General features: G+C 36.4%; 1 protein-coding gene across 8 annotated transcripts; it reads right to left on the minus strand.

Annotated features, from left to right (window-relative positions):
• Positions 1 to 1,294: 1,294 nt before the first annotated feature.
• LOC103698207 (nuclear transcription factor Y subunit A-7-like) lies at positions 1,295 to 23,993 on the minus strand. Of its 8 annotated transcripts, none has more exons than XM_088715934.1 (7): positions 23,837 to 23,993; positions 17,286 to 17,365; positions 17,140 to 17,202; positions 10,930 to 11,013; positions 5,060 to 5,128; positions 4,753 to 4,917; positions 1,295 to 1,977 (listed from the first exon to the last, which is right to left on the minus strand). In XM_088715934.1, the coding sequence occupies exons 4-7, from the start codon at positions 10,996 to 10,998 to the stop codon at positions 1,747 to 1,749; spliced, it is 534 nt and encodes a 177-aa protein (XP_088572060.1). In that variant the 5' UTR covers positions 10,999 to 11,013; positions 17,140 to 17,202; positions 17,286 to 17,365; positions 23,837 to 23,993; the 3' UTR covers positions 1,295 to 1,746. The 8 variants fall into 8 exon arrangements, with proteins under 8 accessions (XP_088572060.1, XP_038970515.1, XP_038970516.1 ...); XM_039114587.2 differs by having other exon boundaries at positions 10,868 to 11,013; XM_039114588.3 differs by lacking the exon at positions 23,837 to 23,993 and adding an exon at positions 18,371 to 20,731 and having other exon boundaries at positions 10,868 to 11,013.
• Positions 23,994 to 24,141: the final 148 nt, after the last annotated feature.

Here is a 24,141-nt window from a genome sequence, read left to right on the forward strand (position 1 = left end):
TACAGCCTCACCACACCACCACAATAGTCATCGTTGCCTTGCCATATCACTAGTATCTCTATCACTATTACTGCCACTTCTATTGCCACTATAACTAGCTCCACCACCATCACTATATTTTATATTCTTAAAAATAATTAATTTCTATTTTTAAGAATATCACTACCTCCAATCACTACTGTTGCCTCCATTATCTTTGCAGCCTCCACAACACCACCACCATCGTCATTGTTGCCTCGCCACATCACTAGTATCTCTATAACTATTACTACCACTTCTATTGCCACTATCACTGCCTCCACCACACCACCACCGTCCTTGTTGCCTCGCCACATCACTAGTATCTCTATCACTATTACTGCCACTTCTATTGCCACTATCACTAGCTCCACCACTATCACTATATTTTATATTCTTAAAAATAATTAATTTCTATTTTTAAGAATATCACTGCCTCCTACCACTACTGTTGCCTCCATTATCTTTACAGCTTCACCATACCACCACCATAGTCATTGTTGCCTTGCCACATCACTAGCATCTCTATCACTATTATGCCACGTCTATTGCTGCTATCACTGGCTCTACCACCATCACTATATTTTATATTCTTAAAAATAATTATACCTCCCACCACTACTGTTGCCTCCATTATCTTTGCAGCCTCCACCACACCACCACCGTCATTATTGCCTCGCCACTATTACTGCCACTATTACTATTATCACTATTGCTGCCACTTCTATTGCCACTATCACGGTCTCCACCACCATCACTATATTTTATATTCTTAAAAGTAATTAATTTTTATTTTTAAAAAATTTGGCAGAAAAATAAGCATATAATTTCTACTGTTTATTTTAATTTTTTTAAAAAAAATGAAAATGATGGCAACATTTTTGCGCTGAATGAAGATTAAAATCCACGAACCATAGTGAAATAAAAATATTCGAAAACCAAATCCGGCAAAATATTAATATACTGAACAAGGGGATTAAAGAAAGATTGGGCATCGCTTGCCCCGCATTTTCCACAGACAGATCCTAGCAAGCTAGACCAGCAACAACATTGTTCCGACGGGAATACTATTAACCTACAGTAGGAAAGGACGCAACCATCTGACAGTACTGTTTTTTTTTTTTTGTAAACCTCTCTGATCATCTTTTTTTCCCTTCCAAATTAAGAATATAATGGCATGCGTTTACTTTAGCAGAAGAGCTGCTGCGTCATCTCTGTTTCTCCTGATTATCAGAATTACTGAACAAAGAGCACTCAAAGATTTCCTTGAGGAACATTGGGGATCAAATTGTCAATCCTTGCTTCGTGTTGCAACAAAGTATAGCAGCTCCTGTCAATGCAAATGTCCATAGGAATCACTGTTTGGAGAAATGGTAAAGGGAAGAACACTGAAAGCCAAAGATATGTTCACTGTAATTACCTAGCAATCTAGTCTAAGATACATGTTCAATCAGTAAACCTACAAAAAAAAAAAAAAAAAAAAGGTCCAAACTCCAGACAAATGCTTCTGTTTTACAGGAACTTGTGAAGTATTTCTCAATTTACTGCACATTAAACTTCCCAAGGCAGAATGTACTTATCACTGACGGGCTATATACTCGAACCTGAGAAAAACTCCAAAGATAGTCCGCCTCATACAGGCCATTGGCGACTGTTCCCGCAGATACTATTATACAGAGCCACTTGTTCCTCCCATCATCCAGCCCATCTTTATTCCTACAAAGGTGGCTAGGATGTTGCCTCTGGCTCATTGTCCAAACTGGACTTATCAGAGTTGAGTAAACTAATAGGCTTTTCTTTATCATCAGAGACTGCAGCGATCTGCCCATTCTCTTGATTGTCTTCAAACTTGGAATTAGAATTCTGCTGATTTCCTTCAGACTTGGAATTAAGAAATCTACCGCCACATCCCCTAGCCCTTTTTAGAGCATGCAAGTGACGCGATTCATGTAAATAAGGCTGCAGAGGTTTAATTGCATAATACCGTGAGGATTGCATGCATCATTTCAAAGGCAATACATGGGCATCAAAAGTATATGTTGCTACAGTTATAGGAAAAATACTTTGTATCTTGTTTGTCGGAGAAAAATTGTAAAGTAAAGTAGATCTGTCTACTAACCATGACATAAAAAAGGGTAAAGGAAGCTTTCAGTACCAGAACCTCAATCAAGAACATTAAGGAGGCAAACATATGCAATGAAGGCAAGACTGAGAGTATCTCAAGCATATACAATACATTTTCTGACCTTGGGAATATAAATATAGCACAAAAGCTTGTGATTAATATAATGACAGGTGAATGCAACGGCCATATAAATGTTCATCTTTAATAATCATATTTAAATTCTTTAAATGGCACCAAAAAAATAAAAAAGAATTAAACTCTTGAAAAGTGTGTGAAAATAAGAATAGATAAAGTTGGAACTAAATGGTGGTTAGTCAGAAATGGGGCTCAAAGTCCATCATCTAGCATTGAGATATCTTATATCTCAATATCTACAAATTAGAACTCGGGGGATCAGGATTGACAAATGATCTGCAAATATATTACAGTGAATCATTACGAGATAGCAGAGCCAAAACTAAATTATTAGTAAAAAACAAAACTCATGCAAAATGTTTACTGCAGTGATTGGACCAACTTATTCCCTATCATGACAATTAATATGACTTAGAAAACATTTTAAGAAACAAGCTTAAAACAATGCAGGGCAACTAGTAGTTCAAGCAATAAATGCTCTTGGAGTGAAGAAAGAAGGAAGCACACAGATCATAGATGACATTTCCATCCACTTTCTACTGCTGGAAACCACCATCGTGGTCATCACTGACCTGACAAAAGATTCTAGGCCACCAAAAATGCAGGAACAGGCTGCATAAGAAAAAACAAAATATGCAGACCTGGCTATTTTCATAGAAAGGAACCAGAGAGCGCAAAGAATGGTTTAAAATCCGGGTACCAGTACTGGTACAAGTCAGTTGCTGGGATGGTATGGTACCATATTGACATATGATATGGTAGTTGGTGCCGGCACAGCAGCTGGAAACCTTTTTAGAAAAAAATATTATCATAATTATTGCTAGATTAGGATCATAAAATGCAATGAATTAATGAAATGGAGAAAATATTTATCTTTTAAGAACTTACTAAATGATATAATGACCAACCTAAAACGCATCCGAAAATCAACCCAAGAGGACAAAATGTCATCATTTTTCCCCTTTCAGGTAAGGTCATTTTTTGGCATTTTTTACATAGATTTTTTTTCTAAAAAAAAATGAGTGGAGGGAGTTGCTTACCTTGGGTTCATGAGTTTCTAGGATTCAATGAAAGCACAAATTCCCTCCCTCCCCCAACTCAAAATGAATAGCGAGTGTGTACAACAAAAAGCAAAAATTTTTAACTCAATGCAACCAAAACTCCCCAGTTCAGCTCAATTTTCCAGAATTGGGTGCCAAGGGTGATCTTGAGTGCCAAACGTTCATCGGTGCAGTTTGGTACAGCCAGTGAAGACCAACACTCAAAACCTTGGGGCATAATATGTTCAATGTACATGGTAAATTTTTTTCACGAAATGGATTTTTCAAGAAGAGCCAGCAAGATTCTGGACGGATCCCTACCACTATCCACAATCGACCCTTTGAAAGCTTATTTATTTACTTGATGCATAGGCATGGGCACAGGTAGAGACTCCCATTTCTCTTTTGAGATAGGATTCTTTTGATCCGTCTATAGACCCATCTGGCTCTTTTGACATTTTCTTTTCTTGGAATCAAAAAGGGAGGGAGGATGGACCTCCCACCACGGTAGGCAAGTTGCTTTTGCAACTTGCATCTCTGCTTGCAACTCAGTCTCCCTTCGCTGGCGAAATTGCAAAATATGAGAAAGAAAGAATTGAGACGCACCATTGGAAGAAGAAGCTGACGCTAACAAAAAATGCGTCAGTGAGGAAATGCAAACCAATGATTAATTAAGGTCTATTTATTTTCCCACATAGTTCATGGGTCAAACCACCCGATATTATTTTTTTATTAAGATTAAAGAAATGGGAGTGAATTCAGGCTCAAAAAGGAGAGATAGCATAGCTAATAACCCGACTTATAAAAGGAGAGTTAGCAGATGCCCCGAGTCATCCAATCGGAAGCATTGGGAGACCTCACCTCCTAGGCCGACGTGTGGAGTTTGCTGGCGAAGTTCCTACCCTACCTTGTCCCTGCGGGAACTCCGGCAGACATCTAAGGCTCTTCCCGGCTATGAGGGTTGACCCTTCTTCAACTTGTCCATGTGGTGCTTTTTTGGTTTTATAGTATAGTTAGTTTGTTGTTTGACCTAGCGGCATTCTGTTTCAAATTCTCATGTGTTGTTGCATCAGGACGTAGGTCTAGTGCATGTTTAATGCAGCAGGTGACCAAAGCAATCCTATGTTATCCATCTGGCTTGTCAGCATGTTGGGAAAAAAATTGTGATTATTGTGGTGTTAGATGCCTCAAATAGGGGGCTTATGTCCCTTCTCTTAGCGACTACATTCTGTTTAACTGAAGATGGATCAATAGGTTTTCTGTAAATCAATAGGTTTTCTGTGAAGATTTAAATAACATATGCCAGCAAATATGAAGTCCGTCAAAATGCAGCCACTAAGAAGCCCACTTGAAAACAAAGCTTGTGGAGATTAGCTATTGCAAAGGGAACTAGAGGAGATAGGAGAGTGTGGATCACAATTCCAGATATAATACCTTACGGCTTTTAATCAACTTATTTTCTGATTCAGCTTTTGCTCGAGATTGCCGACGCCTTAATATACCATGATATTGCTTTGCATTCACATATACAGGTTCTTCAACAGCCTCAGTTGGCAATGGCACTCCCGGGTGTTGCATCCCCATCATTTGTGGATGGAACTGAAAACAGTAGTAATTGATAAAGACATTATCAATGCCAAAAGGAAGATATAAATTGTAATCAGTTTCTTTATGGCATTTGAAATATTGATAAAATAAAATATGCATGCATGTGTTTCTGCGCAATTTACACCAAACTTACCACTGTCTGTCCAAAAGCAGCAAAACCACCTCCATAGTAGGGATCAACATATGGGTAAGCAATCTGAGCCTGCCAAAATGAATATGCTTCAATATATTTAGTCAGGTTAATTCAAAAACCATGACTGCATTCATCTGGTGTGATGACTCAAAGATGCCATTCTAAATTACAGAATTTGCCTCCATCAATAACGTATGGATATGAACGAAGTGGTATATAAAACACACATATATATACGCATATATATTTATGTACACATGTATGTATTGGATGGACTATGCTCTTCTCAAGAGGAGAGGATATCTACTCCTATCGAGTCCAAATCAATAATGGGGCATTTAGATCAAAGATCTACACCATTGAACATGAACTATACCACTAAAAATGCCTAAATACCAAATATATCACATGTTAAAACATGTGTAGATTGATAATCAGTGGATTTTAATGCTTAGATCATTACAAAATATGAGCTCACATCATTTTAACCATCCAATTTTGCACTATCAAAACACATAATTTTTTGTTTCTAAGCATTTTTAGCAATATAGATCATGATCAATGGCAAGAATCTTGCATTTGGATGCCCCATTATTTATTTTGGACTTGAAAGGAATAGATACCCTCTCCTCTCAAGAAGAGCAAAGTCTCTCTCTATATATATGTATGTATGCATGCATGTACAAAAACCTCCATAGTAAGGATCAAAATATGGGTAAGCAATCTAAGCATACCGAAATGAATATGCCTCAATACATTTAGGCCCTGTTTGGGGGAGCTTTTGGAGGGCCAAAAAGCACTTTCTGGCCCTCCAAAAGTACTTTTAGGGAAAAAAGTATGTTTGGTAAAATTTCCAAAAAGCTGTTTCAACTTTTGCGGGAAGCTGAAAACAGCTTTTTGGCAGAAGCTCAATTTTGGAGCTTTCCGAAAACGCTGTTTTCAGCTTTGTCGGGAAGCTGTATTTTTGACCAAAATACCCCCATTTAAAAGTTTCTTTTTCCTCCAAAAAATCTCAATCCCACCACCACTTTCTCTCTCACCATCCCCCCCTCTCTCTCTCTCCCTCTCTATCTCCTTCTCCTCAATGCCGCCGGCCCTCCTCTTTTCTTTTTTTTTTTGGGGAGGCAGCCACCACGCCGGCCACCCGTGGCCGCGTCCCCCAGCCCCCACCCGAGCCCCCCGCCGCTGCGACCCACCACACAGCCAAAAAAAAAGGAAGGGGAGGAAGGGGCCGCCATGGCCGCTGCCTCCCCGGCCGGCCCGCCGTCGCGGCCCCCTCCCGAGGCCCCCCCCTCCCCCGCGGTCGCCGGGGCCCGCCGTCCCGGCCCCCCTCCCCCCGCGGTCGTCGGGGCCGGCCCCCTCCCGAGCCCCCCCTCCCCCCGCAGTCGTCGGGGCCCGATGTCCCGGCCCCCTCCCGAGCCCCCCTCCTCCCACGGCCGCCGCGGCCCGCCATCCCGGCCCCCCTCCTGCGGCCGCCGCGGCCCGGCCCCCCTTCCGGCGCCGCCGGCTTCGCGGGAGAAGAAGAAAGGACAAGAAGGAAAGAGAGGAAGGAAGGAGAAGAAGAGAAGAAAAAAGAAAAGAAAAAAAAAGAAGAAAAGGAAAGAAAAAAAAGAGAAGAAAAAAAAAGAAAAGGAAAGAAAAAAAAATAAATATGTATATAAATGAACGAATAAATAAATAAATAAAATAATTAATAAATATATTTCAATGAAATAAAATAATAAATAAAAATATTAGTAATTATTTAACCAATTTTTTTACCTAGTTAGAAAATTTGTTAGAGAAATAAATGGTCATCAAAAGAGTAAAAAATTAGTTTATACTAATAATTATAATATTTTATACATTTATTATTGTATTATACTATAAATATAATATAATATAATATTATGTTATGTTAACTAATTTAATATTATTTTAAATTATTATTCTATAGTATACAATGTTATAGTACTATATTATAATAATATTATGTTACATTACATTAATATTATACAATATTATATATTTATATATTAATATATATTATATTTTATTATGCACTATTGTATAATACTAGTGATGTCCTTTATGGTCATTTTGTCATACAAAAGTACTTTCTCAGTTTGTTTACCAAACAAATGTTAAAATGCCACAGCACTTTAGAAATGTAGTTACCAAACAGCAAACAGCTTTTTATAAAAGCTCTACTTCTAACAGCTCTACTGCCAACAGCTCTACTTCCAACAGCTCTACTGCCAACAGCTCCCCCAAACAGGGCATTAGTCAGGTTAACTCAGAAAACATGATTGCATTCATTCAATGTGGTGACTCCAAAAACTATTTTGAATTATAAAATTTGCCTCCATCAAAAATGCATGGACATGAACAAAGTGCAACATAATAGACACACATACATACATGTATATAATGTATATATAAAGCTGGACTTGGCTACACACTGGATCTCCACTCAAATCCAATCAGGTCTATATTGGACGATAAAGGTTCCACATTATTGATCTGAGCCATTAGATATAATCTACTATCTCTAAACTGCTTACATACCAAAATCATATCACTTAAAGACCCCTAGCCTATGCATCAAGGAGTCAAAAACTTAGACTGTCTAAATAAAATTAAATTATATTTTTTTTTGTTCACTTAATGCAAAGGCTAGAAGTCTCCAAATTACATGATTTTTGGTATGTAAATAGATAAGAGGTAGCAGATCATATCCAACAACTCGGATCATCAATGTGGGACCACCATTGTCTAATATAGACATGACTAGATATGAGTGAAGATCCACTCAAGAGTAGCCAAGTCCAGCTTTGTATATATATGTATATATAATAGAGAGAGAGCAAGAAAGGAGGGAGGTTCGGACTACACACTTTAGGTTAGCTCCTTGAAAAAGGAGTTAACAACTTTATAATCAATGATAGGCCATCTAAATTAAAGATCTAAACTGTTGAACATGATCTATATTACAAAAATACTTAGAAACCAAAATTCATGTATTTTGATGGTATCTAACCTATGCATCAAGTCGGTACAAAAAAGAAATAAATGGTATCAATTGCACTAGTATTATAGAATAGATAAGGGACGTAAATTGAAAACTCACTTTACAGATCATGATTTACATATCCTAAAACATGGATAGATTTAAATTCACTAGGTTTTGATAATTAGATCATAGCAAAGCATAGTACCATGCTATTAAAACAGTATATTTTGACACATATTTGATAATTAGGTTAGAAATCACCAAAACACACGAATTTTGATTTCTAGATTGTTGTTCTAATGTAGATCATGTTCAACAGTTTGGATCTTGAATTTCGATACTTTGTGTTTGATTTTGAATCATTAACCCCTTTTGAAGGAGTCAATATAAAGTGTGTAGTCTAACTCATGCATTCATTCATGCATTTATGTACGAACCATGAAAATTTAACAATAGAGCGCAACAACATTAGCTGAAATTAAGGTACGTTATTGAATGAAACTTTCAAATATGCAGCCTGATATTTTAATTCCTTATATAAAAGACCACAGATTTTAAAAACAATATGATGACATTCGAAAATTTGTGGGCGTCGTGCCCCCAAATAGATATTTGATTCACTTACTACATAGTTATATGGCAAAACATGCATTGTCGTCAAACAAAAATTGCAAATCTAGACATTATGAAAAAGGTAGAGGTATGTGCAAGCACAGGGATATAATAGCCAAAATACCTGGATCAAGGCATTCACATTTATGTGGAACAGTGGAAGTATATAAAAACATAAAATATACACCATTCCATGGTATAACATAAATCAAAATAAATAAAATCCAATAAATCAATCGATATCAACATCAATGACTGCACAGAGAGGAGAAAAGCTACCCATAAATATACTTCAGCCAGATCCAACATTTAGATGACCATAAAATGTGCCCACAAGCAATCATTCAAAGAAGAGAGGAAATACTTTCTTCAAACATGCATAATTCTACGCAGATGTCAGAACGACACATGTGCAAGTCTGAGAAAGTGTCGAACACATCAACATAGAGGTGTAGGTCAATCAAATCTAGATGCCCTACAATATACTTCAAAATTGCAAAAAAAATTGGAATGTGATTACTTTGAAGACTGAAAAGTGAAAATGAAATCTCATAGCCACATTAATATTGTACAAGAATGAGAAAAAAAAATATAAGACTGCAAATTTCATAACCCCGGGCCCTCACAACCCCCCCCCCCCCCCCAAAAAAAAAAAAAACCACCACGAAGAAAAAAGAGAAAAGGGAAACAATTTAATAAATCAGAAATCAGAGTCAAGTATATCACTGAAATGGTGTAGGTCTTCCTATTATTCCCTTCTCTAGCAGCCAATATAGAACTGCTATGAAAGGGAAAAAGTGCAACAGTATTTCAGTGATTTTCAGTCTTTCTACTTTTTTCTCTTTCCTTCAATTTTTGTTTTTAGTCACATTTGTGGGCTATGCTAGTGCTTCTATTTGGAAAAGAAGCCTCATCTCCCAAGTGGTTCACATGCCAAAGTATGACATTTCTACACTGATAGGGAGGTGTGGCTGCTTGTTATAACATTCCTATTTTCCAGATAGTAATTTCAATGTTTCTCTACATTATAACTTAATCTAGACTATGTTGCTTGTAAAAAATAAAATCACAAGCTTCTTATAACACCAGATTTTATTGATTAGAGAGGGGCAGGGGAAAACTAAAAAGACCTTTAAGGGAAAGCCATGTCAGGAATCCTCATTTGTATAATGCTGACATTGGTGAATAGGTCTATAACTCCATCTGCCTCATTAATGGGTGACTAAATCATCTCAGTAACTGTGTTACTACAATTGGAGGCATGCTCAGGTATATTCCTAAATGGGTTTATGAAAACCTAAAATGAATGAGTTTTGTGAAAAGACTTGTTTTATTAATTCTATAGAACTGTTTTGTAAAAACTGGCAGGTCAAAAACCTGAAAATTGAATTTGTGAAAAATAGCCCCCACCCCCCCAGCCACCGCAGCGATTCATATAAATATAGTTTACAGAAAATTAGGTTAATACAATTATTTGTTTTAACAAACCTCATAGACAACCAAAAAGCCCTTAAGAGTCCTGATCATGGTATGCCGTACCATACCGGTTCGGTACCGGTGGCGTACCGATACTCGGTACGCCAAAAAATGCATACCGTACCGTACCGACATTATGCTAGTGTGGCACCGATACGGAGTTCGATACCGAGACGGCGAACCTTGGTCCTGATATTGCAAACACTGATCTTCGTCCCCCATAATAAAGTCATTCTCCTTGCCTGCTAGATCTATGCAACACCATTAACCAAGAAACATTACCAAGAAAAGGGCATAAGGAATTTATTGAGTTGGTATGCAAAATGCAATAACTTTACTATTTACTTTCCATCATAAAATTTTCAATCACTGAAGATTCAATGGAGAAGAATGCCTGGAAAGAGATGACTAATTGTTCTTGAGGAAAATCAAGGCATAATAAAATTCTGGCAGACATTGAAGGACTACAAGCAAAATGTGGAAAAGTCAGCTTTCCTCAAGGTGAGCAAGCATTAAATATGACAACAAACCTAAATATCAGAATAAGGGTTAAAAAAAATTCAGCACGCACAAGAGGTCCATGAAAATGACATTAAACCTTTCTACATAACACAATAAGCATAAGCAACAAGTCCTATCCTTAGGCTCATATAATCAGCATCAAGTTATCTCAAAAGTCAAAAAAAATGAAAAGAATCCGCTTCTACAAACAGTTCTAAGAACAGTACCACAGCATGTCCTGTTTCAAGATGACCCGGAGGCATCATGTACCCAACAGGTGTTGCCATACCAGGTTGAAAGTTTCCAGTTGAAGGAGCTTCATGCTGGATCTCAGGTTGTGCCGGCTTTTGTTGCTCATAAGGTCCACTATTATCTGGATCATTATATACAAAACGAAATAAAAAAGAAACTAAGTTCAGTGCTAAGTTAGATAAATAAGATAAATCACATTAGCTAAGCAAATAAAATTTCAACAGAACAGCACTCAAATTTTCCACACAAAGAACAAAGAGAAACAAAAAAAGACCTACTACCATGGAACAATTTCAATTTTGGCATACAAAAAGACTAAACCTCGAGAGGGAGATTAGAAGTGCATCCAACAATATTTATATGCCTTAGAAACAGTTTTTAATTAGGGGAGCTGGCGTACTGCAACCTACTCAGTCAAAGAGAGGAAGTGCAAACTGAACCCTCTCGCACCCCAACACCAACCTGGTGACTTTTCCCACGGTCCATCCCAGGTTACTGATCCAGATCAAGTCACAGAAAAGCACGTGATGAGGGCTGAAGAAGTGATTTCTGATTTTGGAGGGGTTAAAATCAAGCTTTATGTTTGGAGGATTATTCACCAGTTCTGATCTTGTTTGGGTAGATAATTGAGGTTCCTTTAGACCATAATTAAAATTCAATCCATAAGTCAAGTGAGAATAAACATTCCACTGAAATTGTATACATAGACCACGTGTTCAAAGAGGTTAGCTAAGATAGCTGGCCATTATCAAGGGCCCCACCATTAATAAAAAGATAAAAGAAGTATAGGAATCAGTGGAATGAGTGAAGTTGGAAGAGACGTTCCTTTGAGGGGACTGGTCCACAGGGGGACCATAAAGGGTGTCTAAGTCCAACATCCTTTCCTAATCTCATTTCCTCAAGGAGACTTCTCTTTCTCTCCCCTTTTTTTTCTTTGGCAGATGGTTCAAGAAAAGTTCCTGTGCATAAGTTGGTGCATCTTTTGGTGTCTTTTTTTAAATTTCAAAAAGAGATAAGTTATCATCAAATCATCTTTAAGTAAACAAAAAGGTTTTCTTTCTCCATCTTCAAAAGTTGTCCCTATCTAGTTTCATAAGTGTCGAGGAATCACCCTTTATACACATGGATTCAGGTTTAGGTGTTGGGTTTGGGCGGTTATCTAGGAGCCAGGTCCATGTTAACCCCAAGTTTTAGTAGGGACTCAGCCTAAAAACACGTCATCTAAGTGTCATTTAATGCTTAGGGCCTAATCATTTTTCATTTAACTCCCTAGAGCCAATTCCATACACGGTTATGCATTGTTTTGCATATATCTATATGGTTTTGTTACACATGCCAGGGATCTGAAGTTGAATTGTCATCAGAACAAGGGGCTGGAAATAAATTTTCAATCAACAGGCTCTATTCATATAATAGTAATTGAAATAGGACTTGGAAGTAAACTTGATTGATGGGGACAACAACTATCCATCAAGTGCTATTCTTTAAAAAATAAACGCATTGTAGTAGGAGAAATAGAAACTCCAAAGCTCAATCCCTTTCCTCATCCCAAAGATGCACCACCAAATATATTGCCTCCATCCTGCTCCACATCTAATCCCCTCCATCCACCAAGGTTGACAACAAGGTCCGCCGAACCGGCACTGGGTGCCGTACCGGTTGGCGGCTAGAATGCTACAACACCGGCTTAATACCATATAGACACACGGTATGGCGTACCGGTCATCTGATCAAATGCCATTTTCTTTAAAAAATTTTATTTTTTTCATTTTTTCCAATCTCTTTTTGTTTTCAGTTATTATTTTAATCATTGTGGTTCTTTAATTTATGATTTTGGTGTTATCTTGACATCTTTTTTGTAATCAAATAGACTTGAAGTACAATTAAAATACTTATAATTGAATATACATGTAACAAAAATAAATAAATTAAAGTACAAAATACTTACGAACATCTAAAATTTTGCGAAGAGTCTATGTCCCATAGTCTACATCGAGATCATGATCATATTTCAGGCATAGGATATTACAAGAAGTTTCCAAATAATCTGCCCCATATTCCTGCATCCTATAATCTGCACCTGCTAAATAGCCACCCTGATACTAATCCTCTATCTGATACTAGACTAGCCAGCTGAAGATCATAGTAGCAAAATTTGTCACAAATGAAGGATATCCATAGAGATCATAGCCTAGATGTGTAGAATAGATTTTGGTACACGACTCGAATCCAGAAACACCTAAGGACCCTCTTCCATGTGTGAGATCATTTACTATAGCAATGCCATGTCCCAAACATTATCGAGGGATCCGTCTCCTATATACAATAGTATCCTTACGGGCTCTACCAGGTCATGCACCATGATCCCTATCCTATATGGCATGACTAAACTGGAACTCGCCATAGCCTATACTAGAGATGCTAGATATATTTTAGTTTCAATTGATCATTATTTAATTAATTATTTAAAATTAGCTAATTTTTATTGTAATACAAAAAATCAGAATTTTTTTACTTCAGAAAATACTTCTCAATTTTCCATACATAATAATATTTCATAATTTTTGAAATATTTTTAATTAATTTTTTATTAATAAAATAATAATTATAAAATATCTATAAAATTAACTTTAATTCGGATTAATGTAGCACCCTACCAGGGATGTTACATATATTTTTTTCAGCACATGCGTATATACTAATCACCACTTATTTTTCAAGTTTATTTAAATTTGAGCCTAGGTTGCTTTGCGCATAATCATGCCCAACTCTAAACAAATTGCTAACAAAGTAAAATGGCAACTAGCATGCATACCCTGACATACTATCAATTTACAAAAAATTTATCATTATTGTATTTTTTCTATTATTTTTAATCTAAAATTCATATACTTAACGAAAAATTATGATTTTAGCTGCATTGCTCACGTCATCGATGAATCTATAACATATCATGAAATCATGCTAAAATCCACAGTTTTGGCATGATCTCCCCTCATTTTTTTCATTTTTGGCCAAGTTTTGGCATGAAAAAGAAAAAAAAGGGGGAGAGGGCCCTTTACATGATTTTGGGTTCGTTCTGAGCTGAAATCCATGAGAATCCCCCTTTTTCACAGTCTTTTGGTGAAATATATATATATAGAGAGAGAGAGAGAGAGAGAGGCAAAAAAGACATGGGAGGCCTTCTCTGCTTTTCCTCTCAATTATTAAAGCATAACAGGGCCTGAACCACCCTGAACCAAGCAGAATTGCGCAGCTTGAGTCGAACCCACCCTGTTCGAGACCTATTCCGAGCCAACAAGGCGTACCATCTCAGTTCAAGGACAGTAGGGTTTGGTATTGCGCTAAACAAGGTGGTTTAAGGCGATACAACGAACAGTAGTTGACAAGCCATCTCCACACACAAGCAACCTCCTCTGGCCATGGCCATGGCTAGTCTCATCTAGCCTATACAGCAATCATACGTCCACGTCCACCTAGGTAGGTGCCCTGCCACCACTTCCAGTCCTCTTTCCCCATTCCTCCAACTTCCCATACCTCTCTTTGGAGCCAAATTAATGGAAGCTATGTTAGATGGATGTGCTTTCATGTCAGACAAAGAATCCGTCTCCTTACCTATGTCATGTCTTGTCTAAATAGGTATATTAGGCTATATAGCTGTATCCTAGTATCAGAGATCAAATGTTCGATCTAGAGAATTTTCTAACAACCTGATATCTAGAAGAAAATTTTATCCGAAGAGATCGTCTTTTTTATTAACATGTAATCTAATCTCCATAACAAGCCACATTATCCGAGCAACTTTATTCTCAATTACCATGCTTGGTGTCCATCAAATACAGGTGAACCATACCCCAAGTGATTTTATTTCTTGACAAGATCAAACCTATCCACATATTCTCTTAGTTAAGTGATCAATTAAAGCCACTCAGCCTTCATGGGAAACCAAAATCAATCAACACTGCCCTATATATATAGAGAGAGATTATATATAGAGAGAGAGGGAGAGATGTAGACTTGGCTACGCTCAAGTAGATTCCCACTTAGATCCAATAGTCTAGGTCAGACGATAAGGATCCCACATCAACAATATGAGCCGTTGGATGTGATCTACCTCTAAATTGCTTACATACCAAAAATCATGCAATTTGGAAACCTCTAGCCCATGCATCAAGCAATCAAAAAAACATTGTTTCATGTTACTCCAAATCATATTATGTTTGGTGTGTAGGCAATTTATAAGTAATAGATCACATCCAATAACTCAGGATCATCAATGTAGAACCCCTATCATCGGATCTAGACCTGACCGAATTTGACTGGAGGTCCACTCAAAAGGTAGCCAAGTCCAACTATTCTGCAAATGCTTTACAAGCAGTAATGCCATTGTGGCAATCTAGGCAACATTTGCCTGCATGTTTTAAATCTTACATAACACCCAAGAGATCTTCCATGCAAATAAGCAACCACCAATAACAACGAGACAAAACAACAACAAAGACAAAGGGCAAATAAAGTAAGGAAAAAAGTGTCAAGAAAAAAAAAGCCAATGAAAATCACTACAAATAACTTTAGATCCTCATCACACCCATGCTAGGTCTCCCTAACTCCGACTTAAATATTGGGTAAGATAACAAATCTAACTACACCATTTGTTAAGCATAAGGAAGAACAAAGCATACTAGCATATCATTGTTTCTCCTCCTATACATTCCCTATTGTCAATGTGTCACAATATTTTAATTTTGATCAACCTCTCACAAAAAGAACATAACTTCATGCTTTGTTTTGTCCTTTAAAAATGTGAATTCGAACGACCAAACATAGTCATCTCATACAAAAGCTTAAGAACTCTGAAGTAGAGATCATATGGACTGCACCTACAAAATTTATGTTCGTGATAATTGATTAAAAAAATGATAGGAGAGCCTATTTATGGGAAAGGAAGAGGAAGGAGGAAGGCGATCATGGAACAACTCAAACATAATGCCAAGTCACCAACACCTACACAATCACAAACTGAAGGTCCAAAACATTTGTAAGCACATAAGATAGACTTGTTGATAATGTATGTGAAGATGCGCATGGCTGCTAAAGATTTTAGGTTTTGGATAACTTAACTATAATTTTAATTCTAAAAAATCTGAAAATAATTAATTTCTAATTAAATTTTTTCTTATCTCTTTTATCCACCTTGAAAGTTTTTTCAATTCAAATATACTAAGGTATCCTTTTTTAGAAAATTTTAAATTATTTCTTTCTTGCTAATCATGTTCTCTCTCAAAGTCCATCAACATTAGAATCCCTTCTTCTATAATAGTTTTAGCATGTTTTAAGCTTTTAAGTGAGAAATCTAGGTAGAGTTACTATAATATTTTAAATCTTCAATATAATAATCTAATTAGGGTTATTTTTTGGAATTGAAAAGTCAGGAAATTAAGCCACTTTTATATAGTTTAAGGCTAGGCATTTTCATGCATTAAAAAAAAGTGCATAAGCATGCAAGCATGTGCTATCACTTATATCTATACACATAACCCACAATGTACCAACACATATGTTAAGAGACTACAGGTGCACTAGAACAGGCCATGTATCTAAGATCACAAATATGAGTCTGATGCTTCCATAACTAAAAGCAAAAAAAGAATAAAAAGTATCTGCTGAAAAGTGTCATATGTACATTTACAATTAGCAGTAGTATGTTCATTGAAGAGACTGCAACATCTAAAGATGCACAGCGAATAAACCTATCAGTAAAACACTGAAATCTACACAGGGTTCAGCAAGGAACAGTGCATATGGAACATGGAGGTTAGACTGCCAAAGCTACCACAAGCTTTCATTCAGTGCATAATTCAGTTTCAAGTCATGCTACCATATTAACCAGAGAGAAGAAATTGCAATCATCACACTAGAAAATGACACAGTTTTCCTGTTAGCAGCCTTCACTTCAGTTTTGGCATATGCTGAAAGATCTATAACAAGCATTTAAAGATTCAGCAATCTTCCAAAAACAGAAATCCTCCAAAATCAAAATCCGTTCACTAAAAAGCACTCATTATCTTTACATCATCAGATATAACAGCTTAAAGTTCAAGGCAGCAGTAGCAGGAGTCAGCAGAACTCCAAAGGATTGAGCATCAGTGGTATATGGTCAACACCAAAAAAATAGTGAATTCAAGCTATCTAGCATATGAAATGCAAATGCAATACAAAAATGGGAATCATCTGCCGAAAAAAATACCAGATATATTTCGCACGGAAGAAGTCATGATTTGATGAAAACTTCCGGAAATAAATTCTTGAACTATGAGAAAAAGAAGAGCTCAGTCTGAGTTTGCAAAGGAGAGTCAAGGAAATAAAGTCACAGTCCCAGAAAATATCCTATACTTCCAATAAGAATGCCATTTGCGAATTTCACAAAATCTGGGCCTTTCAAAGTTTGCTATAAACTTGACAAAAAGGATCACCTGAAATGCAAATAAAAAAAAAATCAGCACTAAAGATAAGTCTAACAACTTAAACATGTAAAATGATTTAAATGTTTTTAGGAAAAATCAATAACCAAACCTATTGATCTGATAGCACTTGAGTTACACTAATTCTAATTCCAAGATTGCACCAATAGAAAGCCAAAGAACACACAAGCAGTATCCAAAGTAGAATACGGGCTGAGGAAAGACAATTCATGTTTTTCACACAGACACACACAGACAGACAGACACATGCATGGGCACTCATGCACAAATGCATATACATGTAAATCAGACCTTAACCTCTTTTCTCTTTGAAAAAAGGAACTTAAGAAATATATCTATACTATTATATATGGTAAAAGGCCTGCCACTTTTCGTCCATCCCATTGTCTGGATGGACCTCCACATAGTTTTCTTACAAAGCCAGAAGAAACAGCAATTTATAATATATTTTGCTAGATAGTCTTGTTATAATGTGTCGCTGGACAAAGTCAAAAAAGGACAGCCATAAAGTATGTGTTTTGGATTATGCATTATAGTGCATCTCACCCCATGGTTCTGTTAGCTGTTCTGATGGGTAGATTCAAAAAATCTAGGTGTGAGAGAACCACTCCAGGTGCTTCAATCCATCAAAGCTATATATGATAGCCTCCCCTATAACACTATGTTATAGTGCTCTTGTGTCTAAAGTTACCAAAATGCAATCTTTTTAATATAGTATAAAAATTTAAAATAGAAGAAAATATCATTTTTCTATAAAAAGTTAAAATGGAAGAAAATAACATTTTGTTTGGTTCTCTTTCTAACTCCCTTGTAAGATGTCATTCCCACATTGTTCTACTTATAATGGACTAGCTAATAAAACAAAAACAAAAAAAGGAACCTGCATAGGAAAAAAATTCTCGAAATCTAACATGATATTTTGCATCTTGCCACCATGACTTTCATTAGTGCACATTGATTGGGCTGGTTTATGTTAGAGGTTAAGCAAGAGCTCACCTAATCCCAGTCGGTTCTCAATTTTCAAAACCAGAACCAAGCCAACCCAATCAAGATTGGACCGGCTCCAGTCAGTTCTAGGATCATCCAAAAAAATATAAGTTAATTTGATCCAAAGGTACATAATAAAAGTAAAAAGAATTATAGAAAGCAACAAAGATAACTTTCAATAACAAAACAAACACATATATAAATCTAGGATATAGTACATTACAGCTTATAAAAACAAAGAAGCAATGCAGTATTCACTGAAAAATAATTCATAAACTATGAGTGATAAGCTTATCAGATTAACTATAAAGTATAAACATAGTCTATGATGTATGCAACTTTTTTTCAGAGAATTAGGATGGGAGGAAGCCCAGCCAAAATCAACCTGGGTTAAAATAGGATCAAAGCTAGGTCACTGGTGTCCAACATTGAGTCATTTTACTAACTCAACCAATTGGCTGAGGGACATGGAAACTTTCCTCAGAATTTTATTCATTAATATATGTATACATAGATACATACATATATACATAAACACATACAGCATGTCAAATTAAATGGGGTCATCTAACCCCTGATCCAAACCCAAAGTGAGCACTTTCAAGTTTCAGAATGGGAATTTTTGAATCTGAACCAAACCAGTCCAATGAAAGCTGGTTGAGTTTGATTCTTAGATTGACCCAAATCCAAGTGCACCTCTAGGCTCTACTTGGTCACAAGTTAAAGATGGACTAAATGGGGGAAAAAATCATTTAACCTATTAACCTGCCAAATAGTAGCATATCAACCAAGTTATTATGAGGATAAACATGCATTATAAAAAACTTGTAAAGCTTATTTTTCCGCCTATACAAGAATAAAATATTCCAACCCAAAGCCTGGAGTAGTGTATTCTAGCATATAGGGGTTGGTAGTAACTTAATTTGTTTACTCTAAATTAACTTATTTTGCAACCAAACACAACCCTGATGGCTCTTTAGCTAAAATGCTTCCTAAAATGAGTCTCCTCCATTGAGTGCCTCCACCTCACTATAAATTGTATCCAAAATCATCCTTTTTTTCACCTTTTTTTTATCACCTTTATTAACAAACGATCTTAACTACTTTGATCTTGCTGGAAAAAATCTGCTCTTCGAGTTTATAGATGTTTATTGGCTACATATTGTGTTGCTTACATGCAAGAAAAAACTCACTTCCTTTTGCTCAAAATAATCCAGCAATGTAAACAAAAATATTAACCTTTATCCACCGGGTTGGTACAACAATATCTAGAATGCCCTAGAACTTGATAAAAAGCATGCCCACTTGGAAAGGTTTATATGGAGATTCTAGCTGATGGCATCACGATTAATTGGAAAGGCATGCCTTAGAAGAACAAAGGCAAGAATATTTAGTCTCTTTATCTTGAAATATGATGATAATTTTTGGCTGATCAATGGATGTGTCACTGTTTGTCCAGCAGATGAAATAAATTTTATTTTCAGTTATATAGCTTAAATTTCTGGACACCAAGAAATAAATGAATGCAACCTACATCTTCGATGGCCAATTTCTAAGAGGAAACAAAGCGCTTATATTGTGGATATATCTATATTTCTTGAAAAAAAAAAAAACACCAAATGATGCATAATAGAACAAAGCTTGCCTCATCAGTTTTGCAAAACAAAATTTGTTATAAATGTACGAATATGTCGTTCAGGACATTGCAATATTCATCAGTACACTGGCATGATAGATTTTATATTGCAGTTATTTCTGACATTCCACTTTTTCTTAACAAGCATATCAAAATTTTATGAAATAATTTTTACTTAAGATATAAATATATAGAAATCTCACGTATGAAGCATGTGCTTTGACTAGTTTTGGACAAGATTCAGTTAATGGACATGCACCAAAAGGAAGTTGTACTATTACGTCAACTAAGATGGTTTAACAGAAGGTGTGGATATTGACATTATTCTCCCGAGTCATGACACGGAAATTATTATGCAAAGATTAGAAAATTTAGAATAAAGACAGAAAGTTAAGAATATTTTAATCTTGCCCATATCCTTAACTATCAAAGAAAAAATGTGGATGAATATATGTAATAATTCTTAACCACATTGTTGCATGGTTTGTCTTTTTCCTTTCCACCAACATAAAAACTACACATCTCTTATAAATTTTTATTGCTGCTCTGGTCCAAAAAATGAATAAAAAAAAGAAAAAAACTATTGATGAGCAATCTCATCCAGCATGAGTATAAATTGCTAAAGCAATGCATGATAGCAGCATACAATTCATTTGTATATTGCATTTTATCACTTCATTTCAATAAAGCAAGACCAGAAATGTTATATTCTCATATTTCATCACTTCTAACAGACAAGTGCTAAGAAATTTACCGGGCCCCGTATTGGTGGCACCTTGTTACTGTGTTGATACGCCCGGTATGGGAGCCAGTTCGGCATATCGAGAGTCAATAAGCACCCCATACCACGTACCGATACCGAACTAGTATGGCACAGTATGCCTCATACCACTCAGTTCGGTACAGTATGGCATATTTTGGACATATCATACTTAAGATTAACTTTAGATACACAACCCTAGAAAGCCTTCAAAGAGAAAACCAAACTAAGCCATCAATTATCCAATTAGCATGGCTCTCCAAATGTCGTAACTCGTAACCATGGTTGAGCTGAAACAAATGAATAAAATATCGGGTGAGCCATGTCCTAAAGTTCACCATGTGTGCATCTCCTTTCAAATTCATAGTTTTCACTTTTCAAGAACTAATCTGTGAAAATCCATCATCCTCAAAATAGGACTGAGCAAAACCATTTTTGGTGTTTCTAGGAGAATAAGAATCTAGACATGTAGCAATGCATGCCACAAAGTCAAGAGGACAATAGCATAGTATGCTTATGATAAAGCTATGATAGTAATGTAGTCACCCTAGGGCTAAGAATATCACAAAAACTATAAAAAAAAAAATCACATCATGTCAAGATGTATATTAAATTCATTGTGGATCTATGTAAAGCTATTTTGCATGGATTAAAAATGTGCTATATATATTGAAACTTCAAAATATGTCAATAGGTTGTAGACTAGGGAAGAAATACAGTGAGAAAAGATTCAAACAAGATAATGCTACATATAACAACAGGTCCCATCTTACCTACATATGGCCGGCTTTACCTGCAATACTAAAGGATGATCTGTCAACATTTAGGAAAGTTTTATGACCAGATCTCAGCAAGATATTTATCCTTTAAATTAGCATCAAATTCTTGGGGTTGGTGGATAAGAAACTTGCCTTACTAGTTATGCAATGTAAGCTCGTGAAACCAAAAACGACCCTCTAAGATTCTCAAGGATTTTCATACAGTGTAAAGAAGGACACAAAGCTAACCAAATAGTCCATAAAAGTATAATTCACACAATGTAGATTTAAGGTAGTGTTTTGTGACTGTAGCATGCGGACAGTCAAGCAACTGCATAGTGCATATACAGTATGCAGTCTGCATATGCAGGAGAATATACAGTCACTATTTTTAACTATTTAACAATAGCAATATTAGTAACAATAACAACTATGATTAGTGTTTTAGTAGTTAATACCTAGTAACAGTAGTTTTGACAAAATTAACATATTAATATTATTAATATCTGTATGAGGCCCACTTGAAACCATATCAAATCTAACCATCAGTTTGGACTTGATTCATCTGCACAAGCCCATATAAGAGTAGGGTGTATGTCTGGCCCTTGAATGCCAAGAGAGCTACATATGCGGCTGGACAATGGTAAACAAGCCACATATGCGGCTGCACAATGCTAAGTAAGCTGCATATGCGACCGCACAATGCTAAGTGGACTGTCTTCTGGCACATGTGCAGCATGACCTCATATTGTAACCACATATGCACAATGTCGTGCCGCCGAAGGACTGCATCCGCATGCGTAAGCACATAAGCAGACTCACACACGAGGCATTTTGAAACACTGACTTAAGGTATGTACATTGTTTTCTTTGAGAATAGATAAGGTATGTTTATTGAAACTGTCAAAACTAAAATTGCACATCAATAGTATTATTTTCTTAAGTGGCAGAATTGATCTCATAGGATTGTTCTGGTACAAGTATATTGCAAACTCACACATAACTGCAGTCTCAGCAATTTCAAATTGAATAATCTATTAACAGCCTGAGCTTGAAATGGCTACTGTCGCAACATAATACAAGAGTTCCCATCCAGGTCCAAGATTGGGTTTACTAAAACATCCATCAAAGGAATTCGTATCTCCTATCAAGTTCCAAACTTTTGTATACGGGAGGTAACTTTTTACTTTTCAAAAATGTCAGAGTCACATTTCTGGTAAAAGTGATGACATATATCAACTTATACATATCTTCTATCCTAAACATACTCATTGCAGGACTGGTCTAGTAAGTCTTCTACCTAAAGACTGCGCCTCAGAACATACCAATTAAAGATTGACCGACGTGTGGTTAACAAAATGGAATACTTCTACATTAGTATCTCACATGTGAGCAATTGCAATATCAGTCACTTCAGAATTTGTCCAAACCGAGCATCTCAAATTCATCAAATCTTGGACTATGACTATAACGATATGTCATATTCTTCCAAACTTCAGCCATAGAATTAAAGATGTCAAAATTCATCATCATTCAAGGATCAAAGATGGCATCCTGGAGGCCACAGTCTTACTCAAAAGTTGAAGCTTTCGTTTTCTGAAACCGCATTGGTTGTTTCCTCATGACCCTTTTCCCTTCCCAGTCTATGATCCTTTCACATTAACTAATGCTGCTCTATTCTTTTTTCTTTTTTTTCTTGGAAATTCAAAAACCATTATAGAATATGTTGCGATAACATCAAGAAAGAAGGCATGATTTGTACAAAAGGTTGTTCAAGTGATTTTGGATTATGATAATCTTATCATGGAGCTATTCATGGGAAATTTAGAAATTTACTCATAAAAATTCACTAAAACATAGTCCAAGCCCTCAAACAAGGGATCTTCAGCCATGCAACTATGTTGACACCAAACACACACAACCAAGGTTTAGACTAAACAAGATCAAACGTGTAAATAACAACTAAAACGGAGGAAAGGGAAAAAAGAAAAAAAAACTAACCGGTAAAAGGAAAAATAAAGAACAAAAATTATGCAACGAAACAAAGAGAAAAATGGGTTCCTCCGCAAAACAACGTACGAGCGAACCCTACGTGATCGCATACGACAGAACAGACCACTTAGGGTTTCGAACGGGATCGAATTCACCTCATTAATCCTACCAACGGAAAATCGTCAGAATCAGGAAGATTCAAGATCGACGAAGATAATTCGACAAAATCAACGCAAGATCGCAGACATATTAGACACACACTAGATTCCAAAAACTAGGGCTTAATTTCAAAACCGAAACGAAAAAAAAAATCTTTTCTCGTTCCATACCTGAAACCCTTTTCCTTTCTTTCTCTACGCTCGGCGGATGAGTGTGGAGAACTTCGATACGGATCTCTCTGTACTACCCCTCTCACTTTATCCGCCTTGATCCCGTGTTTTAAAAAAAAATATAAATAACGAAGAAACATTTCCTTTTTTGTTTTCGTTTTGGGGAACCGCAGCCAAATACTCGAACGCTTTCTTGCCAAATGGCGCGAAATGATTGGTCTAACGAAGAAGATCGCGCGTTGGGTCTTGTAGCAGATTATTTTGGGGAGGGTATGGGAATAACTTGGAGGCGTGGACTGATCTGG

This window comes from Phoenix dactylifera, chromosome 1, assembly GCF_051530095.1.
Source record: "Phoenix dactylifera cultivar Ajwa chromosome 1, Ajwa_hap1_PhDact_Kaust_v1.1, whole genome shotgun sequence".
Taxonomy (NCBI): domain Eukaryota; kingdom Viridiplantae; phylum Streptophyta; class Magnoliopsida; order Arecales; family Arecaceae; genus Phoenix; species Phoenix dactylifera.